The following is a 15307-nucleotide window of genomic DNA, read 5'->3' on the forward strand; positions in this document are numbered from 1 at the left end:
GGGAATTTCTCATTGATTTCCAGGAAAATTCCCATTAAGTTGCTGGCAAAACCCCCATAAAATGCTTGGAAAATTTCCATAAAGTTGCCAGAAAATTCCTATAAAATTCTGGGAAGTTTATCATAGAAATCCAATAAAATTCCTAGGAAATTCCCATAAAATTCTGGGAAATCCAATGGGATTCCAGGAAAATTCCTATAAAATTTCAGAAAAATTCTCATAAAATTTCAGGAAAATTCCCATTAAGTTGCTGGAAAATTCCCATAAAATTTTGGGAAATTTCCAGAATTGAGGTTAAAATCCCACAAAATTCAAGGCAAATTTCCATAAAATTTCAGGAAAATTCCCATAAAAATGGCATTAAATTCCCTGAAAAATTCCCAAAACATTTCCAGGAAAGTTCTGTGAAAATTCCCCAAAATAAAATTTTTCATATTATTTACAAAAGTTGCAAAAACACGGAATCAACATGTAGAATATTTTTCCCCCAAAGGGATTCAAAATCATCTGTCTTATACTCAGATTTACTGTCAAATGGATATTAAGATTGAAAGCTCATGAAAAAGTTGCCACAGAATTACAGACAGCACTGTTGATCATTTTTTTAAATTTCTGACATTTCTATGAAGTTTGAGTCGTCTCAATAGAAAGTAGAAGGAAAAGAGTTTCACACGTAATTTAATTTGAGCAGCAAAGAAACATACAATCAAACAAGTGCATGGGAAACAGACATCAACAGCATCTAACTGTGTTATGTGCAGTAAAACATCCCAGCAGTACCATATAGATGCATTATAAAACTACAATGTTTATTTCTACCACCACCCACCAACTAAATACTTCTCTTTGTAAACTTGTGGATGGCTAAATGTTTTTACAGTCTAAAATGATCGGTTTTTCAGGCTGATAAAAGGGAACACGTTCAAGGACAAAATGGGTTTTCACATCCGTGCTAACATTTAATCTCCAGGTTTCAAACTGAAACCTCTTCAGAGGGTAATTATTTCGAGCTGGAAAAATGGCCCATGCCAGGAATCCACTGTAAAGACATGCAGAGGATGTGCAGCACTAGCTAGCCAAAGTGATACCTTTTTTGTTGTTGCTGTTTCTGACTTAACATCAGAATCGTCTCCAAACTCCAGCACAGTCACCATCTACCACGTTCATCCTCCACAGCTTTCTTCTACATGCAAACTTCCACTTTTCTCTAATGCGTCTCTGCCTTTATATCCCCTTGGCTTGTACACTGTCCTCCCACATTTCTTCAATGTTAAAAAAAAACATGTATAAACTCATGAAATGTCTTAACATTTAACATACTACTATAAAACACAAGCTGCTCTTTCAGTAATTCCTCTCTCTTAGTGTTTGGGATTAAACACTATAAAAAGCAAGAAGGTAAACAAGTTATTGATCAGTAATTAACATTAAAGGAAGGGAAATACTGAAAGTGTCTCTTATAATGGGTAAATCAAAGTACCAAGCTTTAAAAAAAAAATGCAGTTGATAGGTCACAGCAAGCAGATGCAGCTGAGAATTTGTTTTCATTTGCAAGAATATGGCATTTTATTCCAACACAAACAACCTCCCCACTGTCCAATCGCTTTTTTGGACCACTGTAATCAAGCTTCAGCAGACTCCCGGTGAAGGTTCGTGTTTTTCTGCCGCTTGTGCAGCGGAGCAGCAGAAGAAATAACAGTCTTTTGGGAGTGGGAGTGGAGATCTTGCCGATGCTGTAATCATGCAAGAAATGCAGTGATGGGAAGATGAGACCCGTCTGATTTCTTCAGCTTAGAGGGAGTGTTTCTGCAGGATGGCAGTAAGTAAAAGGAACTTATAGACTCTCGGGGTCAAGTCACTCAGGTCAGATATTCCTCAGGAGTGTTCACATCTAGGTGGTGCATGGTTCAGGGTGTAGTCGAGGGCGTTGGGGTGTTATGGCTAAAAGGTGCATCACTGCCATAAATGGTCAGTCGAGTAAACAAGAGTCGGCTTCCGTTTTCATCCAGACCAGCACAGATATGTTGACGTTACATCAGGGTGATTCCTAGCTGACATTTGGTGTTGATGGTAGTGTTGGGTGGAGTGTAATTGTTTTCAGATAAAAGTGGAATCCATGGTGCTGGTGTCTTGTGCGCTACGGGCTCGAGCCTCAAAAAGTTGCTTTATCAAGGCCGACTTCTCCTGCTCCAGCTGGGCGATCCGCTCGCTCTTCTCTGTCACCTCCTTTGAGACAAAGAAGAAAAGAAATTGAGTGAGGGCTAGAAAAAGAATGGGGATATGTATTATTCTTGGTGACTTCGGGTTATTTTGGATATACACGGGGTCCTCGATTTATGTTGGAGTTCTGTTCCTATTGATCGATGCAAGTCACTTTTTGTAAGTCCCAACTCTGGCGAAAATTTTTAAAAATCCCTTACGTGCATCACAATTTTAATCAGTTCTTCGGAAAAGCCATCAATACCAATGACTTTCATGTGTGTGTTGGCTCAGAGTCAGCAGTAGTGTGTGTGTGTTGCTCAGTGTCGGTGTGTGTCGAGTGAGAGAGAGCTGAGAATGGCGGCTAATTCTGGAGTGAAATTCTAGGGTTTTTGTAGTTATTTTGGCATTGGCTACGACTCACAGTAGCCTGGGTGAAGGTTCACTAAACGACCAGAGAATGAGATAAAGACCCACAGAATCTGTTGAACTGTTTTTACAACTTGACCGATGTTTGTCCGTGTTTCGCCCTGTTCTGAGCATTTTATCATATCTAACTTCACTTCCATGGAGATGGCTTTCCTTTTCTTTGAAGCACTGCCGACGTAACGGCGAAACATCATAGGTTGATGACGTCATAAACCGAGGATCCACCCCCGTATAGATCATTCTGAACCTGAGTAAGGAGTCGGTTCTGGTCCTTCAGTCTCTGGATGGCTTGTGGAGGAGCTGGGACTGGAGGCTGGGTGTTCGCTGAGAGGGCTGCTGTTTGAGAACTGCTGGAAGGAAATGACTGCTGGCAAACAAAGAGGAACCAGCGGTGAAGGAAAACATACCCCAGATATACAGATGCATACCAGCTTTGCAGAAGTTGTCTTGTTGTGAAATGTCTATATACCCAGCTTCCTGTGCAATGCTTTGTATATTTCAGATATATTCAGATAAGGATGACACTATTTTGAGAAATATTTACTACCTTTTCAGCATTTTCCAGTAACAAACCAGTAAGGTCTCTCACTGCCACAATGAAATATATTCCTAAAAATACCTAAACAATAACTTTTCAAAAAGTCTTGTGACCTCTACAGACATGTTTTGAGTGAAAAAAAAAATAAATCTGGAAGTCACTTTAATCCCTCCAAAAGTAGAAGAAATTAAATAAACTGGTAAAACACAGATAGTTTTGAAAATCACTTAACATTTACTATTACTTTACTGAATTAAAAGCATACTGTTGCTCATTTTTGGTGGGTTTCTTCAGATTTTTAACACGTACCGACAAATGAGCATAAACCCAGTCGATCTCAGAGGCAGAATTAGAAAACTTAATCAAAGTCAGAGCAGCTGTGGTTAGCTTGGATTTACACCAGTTAAAATGGAAGCTGCCCAAGCTTCACAGTGAAATCCAGTAGCCAGAAATTCTAAATAAACTTCTCAAATCACTCTTGCAGAATAATCTCAGCCTCCAAACATGCATTTCTGGTCTTACGATATTCTGAGTGCACACATATCTTTGACAGAATAGGGCTAAAACACATGAAACAATGAAACAGCTATGCTTGGCTTAGCTTAAATCCTAGAACAAAGCAGAAAGCATGTTTGGGGAGTTAAACACTCACCATTCCAGTGCAGGAAATAAGGTCATTAAGGCAGCGGTTGACCTCTTGTAATTTGGGAATGAGAACATTCATGCGACTCTGGTTGGCTTCTGTGAAGAAGTCCTGGAGGGAGAGAACATAAAAGACTTCAGAACAAATCAAAGCAAAATCCCACAACCTCCAGTTCACACTGCAAGTGAATGTGATAGATTACTGAGGCCACTACGTTTAAAACCAGATGCTTAGTGTTTACGTTTACATCAAGTTTTAAAGATTTACAGTTTGTGGATGTTGTTTCTACTGTTCAAAAATAGTTTGTCTGTATTGTAGATGTGTTGGAAACTTTATTCAATAAACAGAATAAATCCATATAATAGCCTTTTAAGTGTACTTTTTGTTGTTTTACACAAGTGTCTGAACTAACCGTGCAGTGGGAGCTCTGGCCGACCTGCCGCTGTCTCTCTGTAACATTGTGGACTTGGCCCTGGTACCAGTCTCGGGCCCGTTCCACCACTTCCAGGCCCGCCAGCAGAGAATCCTTTTCTTGCTCCAGCTCTTTCATTTGCTTCAGCTGCGTGAGTTGAAAGTTAAAAGGAGGGACAGTTGTAGGAGAGTGAGGAGGAAAAGAACGGGAAAAAGGGTGACATGGTGAAAAAAAGGGAAGAGAAAAAGCATGGCTAAGAACAAAAAACACAAGCTCAAGTCGCAGAGAGGCCACAGAAAGGAAACATTTCATTTCCAGGCTTCCCATACCATCACTACAAGAGCTTTCAAACCGAAGCCAAGATTAAATCTAATGACTGATTTTGGTTCTGCGTGGCAGACAAACTCCCATCTTTTCACGAGGGCATCTGCAGCGCTCTCTTTTGTGCCGGCCGAGACAATGGCGCCACACCAATTGTGCTGGACTCTCTCCCATCCCGAACAATGTTTAGAGGAGCAATCAGCCTGGCGTCATAGCAACCGCGCAGCAACCTAAGAATGGGGTAAACAGTGGACCCACTTCAACTATGGCCACCCCAGTGTGTGTGTGTGTGTGTGTGTGTGTGTGTGTGTGTGTGTGTGTGTGTGTGTGTGTGTGTGTGTGTGTGTGTGTGTGTGTGTGTGTGTGTGAAAGAAAAAGAGGGATGTGTGAGAGAAAATGCATATGTGTGTGTGTTTGTAGCCCAGCAAGGCTGCATTGAGTTGTGCTGACCAGGCTGTCCATGCGGCACACTGCCACAGTCCAGGCCTCATTGCTGGCATTCAGCCACCTGGTGTGTCATCTTTCTATCCACCCATCCGACTCTGTGCAGCGCACTACATTCCACTGATCATCGCTCATACACCAGGAGGCATGCTGCGAACATACGCTGACAGAGTGTGTTTAAAGACCAAAATCGAACCCCGTTTAACATTTTTGTGCGCTTTCCCAAAACGCCTCTAGAGAGAATGTGTAGAGAGGAAGAGAGCGAGGGGGTTCATGAATGAAGCATGACCCGGTGTCAGGCTGCATGAATGTGCGGTGTTCCACAGGCAGGAAAACACAGTTCAATATAAAGAAAGGAGAGAAAACACACAGAGGGGAAGCAGAGCAGCAAATGGCTTAAAGGTTATGGAAAACTCTGTACATGTGTTCCTCTGTGCTCTCGTCTGGCTGAATGAGCAAAGCATGAATACACACAACAGGCACATACAATAACACGACACCAGCTGGACGAGCTGTTCAGCCGAAGCCACAAAGAACAACACAACAACCTTTCAAACTTCACCTGGTCTGAACCTTCAAACGCAACAAAACAACAGCATGTCAGGCGCAATAAACGGGTCCAGAAGTCCCTAAAACAAGGGCAGTTTAGGGACGTAACTAAAAAGGACGCTGAAAGTGCACTGATAAAGTTAACAGTTGTTCTTTTGATTAATTGTTTAACTTTATAAAATGTCTTAAAATAGTTTCCAGTCATGTCATGCCTTCAAACGCTCATGTCAAACAAAAATCCCAAAGACAAATGTTGTTGTCACTTAAGTTCTGTCAGTTAACTAACCCTAAAGGGAAGACACGAAACCCTAAAACTACTCTTTCAGATAGTTTTTAGTGTAAAAAAAAAAAATGTAAAAAAGAAAAGAAATACCCATCCAAAGTTCCAAAGCATAATGTTTTGCTTAGTCTAACAGTTTATAACAAAAAGATATTAAACTTACATTTACATAAAACAAAATGGAGTAAATCCTAACATTTGAAAAACTGTAATCACCAACCAGACAGATTTTAGATGACTGAGTTCAAACATTGTTGTGGACTGCTTTCTATCAGTTAACTAGTTTGTGATTCATTTAGGCACAAATGCAAACCCCAAGGCTCCACAATAAACCAATAAACATGTTCCAAAGTCCCTTAAACAAGTACAGATAAATCATTTCTGGAGTTTGGTTCCACACAGGCTGAATTCCTAATACATGACGGAGATCACAACTTTGTATTGTCTCATCTGGCACAACTAAATATCGAAACAACTTGATTAAAATTCTGAAATTCTCATCACAAACCCATCTCAAAGACAACCTTTAAATTCCTCTACAACCACCTCTCCCTTTCCTTCTGCCCCTCTACTCACCCAGAGGAAAAAGTGCAGGGCCTTGCTGCTGTAGAGGCTACTGCTGAGGGGGATGAAGACAGTGGTGTAGGCGGCCCACACAGCTGTCCAGGCTGGGCCGGGCCGGCCGAGAGAGTCCTCTACTTCTACCAGGCCCCTGGGCCCGACCCGGCTCACTACCATCAGGGCAGCAGTGGGCCAAGTCGGCCTGGGTGGGAGGGACAGAGGGGAGGGGGGGAGGAGGAGAGGGGCAGGGACGGAGGGAGAAGGAGGGGAGTCGGTCAGTCGGCCTCCCCAGACACCAGAGGCCAAAGGGGGGGAAAAGGAGACGGAGACGGCGACACAAACAGGGAAAGAAAGAGGGAGAGGAGGTGAGCTGCAAAGAGAGAGAAATGGTGAGGCAGGGGGAGAGACGGAGAGTGAGAGGAGGCAAGAGCTCCGGACTGGAGGGTGGGAGGGGCAGAGAGAAGGGGGAGGCAGGGGGAGAGGGATGGGAGGGGAATGTGTGGGCCAATGGGACGTCTAACAGAGAAGCCTGCACTGGATTACCTTTTACATACATTTTCCATGCATGTTTCTCTACTTGTCAAAATAAATGAAATACTTTCTGGCAAACATCTCTTGATATTAACTCTCTTCTTTGTTTTATCCAACCACACAAAGAGATCTGTGTCTCTCTGACAGTCTTTTACCACCGAGGCCCTGCTCTCCAACACAATTCAACACAAATAAAACAATGAGAAGCTCCACTTAAATGTCCCCCAGAATGTGTGATGCGTTGCCAAATTGAAAACTCAAAATAAAAGCTTAATCGGTCATTGTTTCATAATAAGTTGCTTACAGAAAATCAAACATCCTCCCAGAGGCTGTCATTTTTTTCCTTTTTAACAAGAGGTGCAAAGTTAAAGTATAAAACATTTTTATTACTGATCCATCTGCCAGTATAAACAAAATGGCAGAAAATACTAAAACAGTTCTAAAATAATTGCATGCAGTGAAAGGTGACATTTAATTTGCATGTTTTGTCAATTAACACTTCAATAACCAAATAAAGGACAATAAAAAGCAGCAAATCCTCCCATTTTTGAAAAGGAACACAACATTTTATGCATCTTGGCTTGAAAAAACAAATATCCAAGTGTTTGAAATGAATATGGACACCTTTTTTAAAAAAAATACTACAATTTTAAAGACTCAGCATTCTCTTAGCCTGAGCAATCACACATCTGGCAAAAAAATACATCAGAACTAGGAGAAGACCAGTTCTCGTTTATCAGGGTCAATACCAGTACTGATGATAAGTAATTTTAAAAAAAATAGTTGAAATGAATTTGTTTAACTAAAAGAGACTTTGCCAAATTTATTCTTCATTGCTGAAGGGCTTGTGATGTGTAACCAATCCGACAGAGAGCGGTGGCTCCATCAGAGCCCAAGTAGCATATTTTTAGATGAATTTATTTTAAACAAACAAAACAAAAAACAAAAACAGTACCTTTAACAAAACAAAAAGTGAGTATCAGATCCCATAATCAACCAGGGTGATAATCAGTCGACCTCGGATCAGAACATCCACCATGGAAAGAAGCTATCATCGTAATAAGACACAAGTACAAAGCACTGATTTCAGCCACTCTAATAATATTTGTTTATGTAGTAACATAAACCAAACTTTTCTTCTATCTTCTCTCTTTTAGAATTAAACCTTTATCTTACAGTTTCCTCCTTTTGTTTTTCCTTAAGTTGCCTGGATGTGGTTAAAATCATAATACCGCTTACTGACTGTACCATCTTGTTTCACATCTTATGATATTCTCTTTGCAAAAGCTTCTGTAGAGTGACACTACTTTGTCTTTTAATCACAGTTTTTTCTACTTTCTCTGTCAAGAACACACATGCTTCCTTTTCTGGACTCAAGCCCAAATCAAATTTATCAAATGGAAATGATTCAGGATGTTTTGTGCAACATTTAATACAAACATCGGGAATGCTCATCTTGATACATTTGCTAACTTTGGAAACTTTGTAATATTGTTGTTTTGTGTGGCTTCGAACAAGGTTTTGATGCTGAAGACTGGTTAGTAAGGAGCAGCCCTTTTATGAACCACTGCCTGTTACGAAGTTAAAATCAGCCACTTGTCACTCTGACATTTAAAAATGTCAACTGCTGTAATTATCTAAGTTTGAACAAAACAAGGCATGATTCCTTTATTAAAATAGTGTCTTAAAACTTTAAGATACCGTGTGTGTGTATGTGTGTGTGTGTTTATGCACCAACCATTCCATAATCCACTCCATTGGTGATGGTATGCCTCCTCTGCTCTTCCCGACTCCGACCGTGTCGCCTTGAGCCGCCAGTAAATCCCGTAGCTGATTCACTCTGAGATCTTGGTAAACCTGATTTCACAACACCTGGATAAATGTGAAACAGACACTTTCAGCACAACAGCACAGTCTGGAATGCGCTCTGTAATTCCTGCTAAGCGCAACTGTGGTGACAGTAGAGCACAAAAACACTCACTGTGCAATCGTTTTTGAAAACATTTGCTAAAGTGATTCACTCTAATCATTTAGGAAATAGGACATATACAAATATTTATACATGGATACGACGTACTTCTGATTTCTGACCTTCTAACTGTGCAGTGGTAAAGAAAGTTTAAAATGTTAATCATTAAATTAAGATTAAACCATTGACAGTATGTAGATTTGTGTGACAGCCAAATAGCAAAAATTGCAAAGTACTTCTTAAAAAAAACAACATTTCCAGACATTTATTACTTTAAAAACTAAAAATATCATGCAGTGTTGTAGATGATGTATCATTTTTCATGTTGGTTCAGTCATGTTTTTTGTGGGATTTAATTTTACACAAACAAAGAAGAGCAAGAAAACAAACCACAGACAAAACAAACATTTGAACTGATATATTTGTGCTACCAGTTTATACCACAGGAGGGAGCTGTCTGATTTCTACAAAGCAGCACGATGATATTCATTACATGGTGAATACACTAATGCAGCTAAACATTAACATTTTGAAATACAGAATAAGTAGCAAAACCAAAATGCTTCCTTATAAACTCTAAAGTGTGCTACCATTCATTGTCCTTTGTTTGAGTGTTTTGGCTGAGAGTGAGATCAGTGGAGCAGAAGGAAATATGTGAAGTATCTGTGCTCAAGGCACTAAAACACACCGCTGATGATATCTCCCACATCTCAACTACAAACAACAATCAACTGAGATTAATGTTATCTCAAAAACACTAATGCAAACATTTGGACAAAGAGTGCTGGTGTTTTCCAACCTGCAAACTAAGATAAGTGAATAACTGTGCAATAAGCAAAGTGTGGCATTTTATAACTAAACATTTGAAAGTCACAGCAGATACTACTTTCAAGTTGCTTTCAGTTTAAGTTGAAGTGGGTTTGTTGTAACTGACAGAAAGACAGAGAAGTGTTTTTATTCCCTATAGAGACAAACTTCACACTTCTGTCCACTTCACAGTCAAACCAGGTGTTTAGCTTGAAGTGCTTCAAAAAGAAAAGTTTAAAATTCACATGCTGAGTCCCATCTGCTACAGAAGATAAAATTATGTGACCAAAAATCTCCAAAACAGCTACTAAACAGACCCCATGTTGAGACTCTTTAATCCGCTGCTTCCAAACCTATTTTTGGTTATTCCAGAGATGGCATATAACAAACTTTCTCTGGCCACTTCTCTCCTTCTCTGACAACTCTCCTTAAATCTCAGTTCTGCTCCTTTGTTTACTCTTATTTGTGTGTGGCTGTTTCTGTCCCATCACAGGGACAGGTCTGCAGGTCTGATGAAATGGTGATGCATGCGGCGCATCTCAGTGTGTGTCTTTCTGTCATAATTATCTGTAGTATCTCCCTGTGGTGATTTATTATTGTCAGATATTTAGATTTAATTCACTATCCCACTGCTTTCCCTAAACCAAGGAACAGCAAAATAGAGAGTGAGGTGTCAGGGATCTAAAAATGAAGTTGGGGAGGATTTTAGTGCTGTAGTGAGGCCTGGCCTGTTTGCTGTAATCTGGACTAATCCAACAGGGTTTGGCTGCATGTGAGAGATTACAGCATGAACTCTGCTGGTCACACTGTAATATGGCCAAAAGTGTGTGGACACCAACACTTAACACCCAGATCTGATTACAGTATGGATGCTGGGACAATAGGGTCTGAGTCATAGTCAGCATCTGATTCAGGTTCATCCCAGAGGTGTTTTGGAGATGAACTGTTGTCCAAAAAAGACCACACTCAAAGCAAAAACTGTTACTGGTCAAAAGCACACAAAAATTTTTGAACCTGTGTATCCAACCGTCTATGGGAAAACCAACGCTGCCCTTAGTGAAAGCAGTGAAGGCCCCGAGGGCTCGACGGAGAGAATGAGAGTGTCACTCTTATTATAGCTACAGAGAGGAATCACTGTAAAGGGATGAAGCCAACTCGGATAGACTCTAGCTGAGAGTATGTAAGAGAGAGAGAAAGAAAGCAAGAGCATGTGAGAGCAAAAATGAACAACAGAGTCTGTATGAGAGGCTGCATGTATGAACGAGATAATGAGCAGGCGATCTTCTCAGTAGCAGCCCCTCCAGCCTTCATCCACCACGGTAGAATAAAATTGAACAAATGCATACAAGTGACCGTCAGTCAGAGGGCCATGGCAGGGAAGACTGCACTCTCTCCAAAAGTCAAACCCTCAAGATGGATAAATCTCTGCAGCTCCTGACACGATCGCTGACCTGGCCTGGGGTTAACAAGGGCAGTTATTCAACTGGGCACTCACGACTGGAGCAGAGGCCCTTAAACAGGCCCTGTTTAAACTGCGGCACACTACTGATACCAGAGAAGCGTGTTTTTCACTGTTACCATTTTTAACCTCCAGCTGAATGACAAATACCGACATGCAAAAACTCTGCATATACTGTGCACTGGTGTGGACATCGTGGTTCAGTGCACCCAATTAAAGTTTAATAGGGGACTGAAGCTGGTAAGACTGCAGTGGACTTATCAGCTCAGTTATGCATGCAATCATATCCTCATGCACAGCCGAAGTGCGGCTTCAAGTGGGATGTGAGTACTTGAGATGCAGATTGCATGACAAGAAAAGCAACAAAAAAGACAACAAATGTCGAAGGTTATTTATGTTAAAAATATGTCAAAACATTTGCAGATGACAGCATTTCAAATGTGCAGTTGTGCTGCTTTTCTGTGTTTCACAACTATAAATGCACATCATATTAGTCTGAGAATATCATATTGAACGTTGGGAGTTGTAATTGACATTTGACACGATTATATAACATTTTCCAGGCTAAACATGAATCAAAATGTCATTTTCAATAGGTGGAGCTTATTGCAGCTTTAACTGAAATTGAAACAAAGAGGAATGAAAGGACTGAGGTGCATAAACCTGCATGACAGCATCTTCCATAAACTGAGTTAACATGGTGTTTATATCAGTATTAATAGTAAAATGATGTTAACTCTGGGCTTTGACAGGGTTTGTCATTTGGAATAATGACATGAGAAGTCCTAATGAACACATTCGTGCACAGACACAGCTTTTGTGTTATTTACAAATCACTTTTGTGGTACCACTTACTTGGTCTTTGGAGCTGCGGTGACTCCAGTGCAAGCGACTCTATGGACCGGCCCTTGCCCTGCTGAGGCTGGGTTGGTTTGGTAGCATGTCCCGGGTCTGCACGGTAACACCCTCCACCCTCCGGAGCGACGGGGATCCGTTCCAAACTCCGCCCGGTCCTCTCGAAGCCCGCGCCGTACCGCACCGGTCCACACGCGGGGTACCCGGCCCCCTCCTCCGGCCTGCCCCGGCTCTGCATGGAGGACGCCCGGTGCTGCTGGGTGTTCGTCACGTTGCTCGGCCCCAACGGACGGACTTTGTTCTCCACCCGGGTCCCGACGCTGCATGTGGACAGCGGGGCGGGTTTCTTCGGAGCCAGCTGCGGGTGTACGGCAGCCTGGGCCTTGAAGTGGGAGCTGTTCTCCGGGTTGAGCATGGAGTACCGCAGCCCGGCGACGAACCGCTCGAAGGTGAGGCAACCATGCGGCGGGGTGACCCTCCTGAGGCAACCCAGCACTCCGCCCGGCAGCTCCCGGGTGTCTGCGCCCTGCCAGCGGCTCTCGATCTCCGAGATGTGAACGTAGCCTCGTCCGCCGTCATCCAAAATGTCAAACAGGGTCCTGAGGCTGTGCAGGAAGGCTTTGGGGAGGCCATCTGTTGAATACTCCGACTCTTTGGGCTGCATTTTGGCAGATTTGAAGCCGTCCGCGGGCCCGTGAAGGACGTCTCTCCTCGGCCCGACTCTGCTGTAGGTCCCGTTCAGTTTGCAGCTCTGCTCGGTCGCTATCAAAGCCATTGAGGTATCGATGACCACGGACCAATCATTCAGAAACACACCGACGGAGGTGAGCTAACGCGGTATGAACACACAGCTAAACACACAGAGCACTAACAGGAATCCTCACCTACTTACAGAACGACAATAACATATATTTTCTGTAATTTTAACTAAAATAATCCCGTTTATGTCCCAGTTTATTGACTCTGCTCTGCTCTGTCCTTCGCCGCTCTCTGATCCAAACTTTCCTTTTTCCGCAGCACCGCCTTCAAACGGCTGTGCGCGAGCGTCCCGGCAGCAGCGATTGGCCGCGGTGTGCACGAGCTCGCCGCTGATTGGCTGCGAGCTGCGGCTCCAGTTTGAGTTGTGCTTTTGTTTATTACCGAAGCTGCTCAGACGTTATTCATAGAGCCTGGATATTATTAAAAATGCACCCTCCTCTGATCAGAAAGTTACCTTATAGCCACGCCTACACTCTGATCCATCACGGAGAACAAAGCCCCTTTGTTTAACATCGTTAAATAACATTAAAATTGTAATAAGCACTGAATAAACAGCTCTTACGTTTTTTAAATGGTTCAGAATGTCTCCTATTATTCATTGAGTGGTTTAACCCCTTGTCTGAATAAAACTGAGTAACTCATTTAGACCTAAAAAAAAAAAAATCCTTTACCCTACATTGAGGAGATCATGTGGCTCTGCACTGTAAAAAGAAAAGAAGTTGTTGCATGGACAGACTGGCAGCACACATTAAAAATGGTTGTATAGTGTAATGTTTAAAAACTGTAAGGAAAAAAAGTGAAAATAACAGCAAATATCTGAAACAATGCTGATTTTATCCGTAATTTTACAGGCACACATTCTAAAAGAGCAAATGACTGTTTATAAAAAAAATACAGATTATTTTAATGCAGATTTTATGTACAGTTGTGGCCTGGGTTTTTGTTTATTTGTTTGTTTGTTGTTGTTTTTTACAGTCACCATGTAAATTGTAAAATGTTATTTAGGTTGTATTGTAATTTATTGGTTAAGCAAATTTCTGTCTCTTTTAACAGTACTTTGCACTTACTTCTACACAGTACTCCTCATACTTATAATCTTATAATAGCATTTTTATTTAGAATTTCTTAGATTTAGATTTGTATATTTATTCTTTTAATATCGGTTGCTGTTACATATATTTTTTTCTTTCAAACTATGGTAACTCTGATTTAAATAAACTAAAAATAATGTAATTTTATGGACAGACATTGTAAAAGAACAATTGCCATTTGTAAATTATTAATTTTCTCTGATTTTACAAGCAACTATCAAGCATTTAACAGAATAGGGGGAAATAAAAGTAAATAGTTTTTAAGGGAATGGTCACTGCAAACCAATCCAAAATTGTTTTAACCAGGTTTATCCCATGATGGAACATTTCTATTCTGATGGGAGTGTTCTCTTCCAGGAAAGCAATGCCCACATTCTCAGGTAGATGAGTGTAAAGATGACGTGAATCATTTGCTTTGACCTTCACAATCACCACATCTCAACCCAACTGGGAGATTGGGAGATTTTGGACTGATGAGTAAGACAGCACTCTTAACCGCACTCATCAAAACACCAAATGAGAGGAAGAATGATATTTAATCCCTCTACGGAGTTCCAGATAATTCTCAATGAATCACTGTCAAAGCACATTGGAACTGGAGCCCAACTCTTCACTAAGACATGTGATGTTGGTTTTTCAGTCTAATTTGTCACCCAGTATAGCTACATTATTATAAAAAGTATGTTACTTCAGTACAATTAAAGATGAGAAAAATGACTCTGAAATCCCTAAAAAAAATTATTAGGAAGAACCACAAAGGTAGAATGTGTTATATGGATATTGTTCTACATTACTGTGTACCTTCCATTCTGTGTTTCCAGCTATTTAGTACAGCCGTACAGTTGATTTTCTAGAATACACTGACATATTTTAAGATGCTGCAGTGGTATTTAAATAAAAGTTGTACATCTCGTGCAGTATTTGATTCACATAACTGCTTTTAAGCCTAACATTGTTCACATTTGTAGAATTCAGTACAGTCGTCTGTGACTGAAAATTACAATATTTGTTGATGTAGTTGCTCCGACACATGACTTAGCATGGTTAGCATGACTCTGAAATCTAGGTCAAAGGTTAAGACACTTTTTTGTTGGCATTTTATGGGATGTTTTCCAAGCCACATTAATTTTTTGACCTTACTGAATAGCTCTGACATCCAAATTAGGCTCCTCTTAAGTGAGAACAATGGCAGTGAGTAATCTTATCTAAATAAAGAGCATGTTTCTTTGCCACTCAAGATCCTTTCATCCCGGATCAGCTTTGATATTACATAACACACTTTCTATCAAGATTTTCTCTTGGCAGAGGCTGAAAAGTTGCACTCACTCATCCTGGCCACACAAAACATGCATCCGACTATCACCAAACCGCAACCATTTCTGACACTTCAGGGACACTTTTTCTGTTTCTCTCTCTTCAGCCGTGAGTCATCTGGAGAAACTCTCAGTGTCTGAACAAAA

General features: G+C 41.1%; 1 protein-coding gene across 2 annotated transcripts; it reads right to left on the reverse strand.

The window, feature by feature from the left end:
- Positions 1–660: 660 nt before the first annotated feature.
- Positions 661–13004, reverse strand: sapcd2 (suppressor APC domain containing 2). 2 transcript variants are annotated; one of them, XM_023293458.3, is made up of 6 exons: positions 11998–13004; positions 8646–8779; positions 4222–4368; positions 3819–3920; positions 2876–2992; positions 661–2226 (listed from the first exon to the last, which is right to left on the reverse strand). In XM_023293458.3, exons 1-6 carry the CDS (start codon positions 12770–12772, stop codon positions 2098–2100), a joined length of 1404 nt encoding a protein of 467 aa, XP_023149226.2. In that variant the 5' UTR covers positions 12773–13004; the 3' UTR covers positions 661–2097. The 2 variants fall into 2 exon arrangements, with proteins under 2 accessions (XP_023149226.2, XP_023149225.2); XM_023293457.3 differs by having other exon boundaries at positions 2876–2995.
- Between the last annotated feature and the right edge of the window lie 2303 nt (positions 13005–15307).

This window comes from Amphiprion ocellaris, chromosome 17, assembly GCF_022539595.1.
Source record: "Amphiprion ocellaris isolate individual 3 ecotype Okinawa chromosome 17, ASM2253959v1, whole genome shotgun sequence".
Classification (NCBI taxonomy): Eukaryota; Metazoa; Chordata; class Actinopteri; family Pomacentridae; genus Amphiprion; species Amphiprion ocellaris.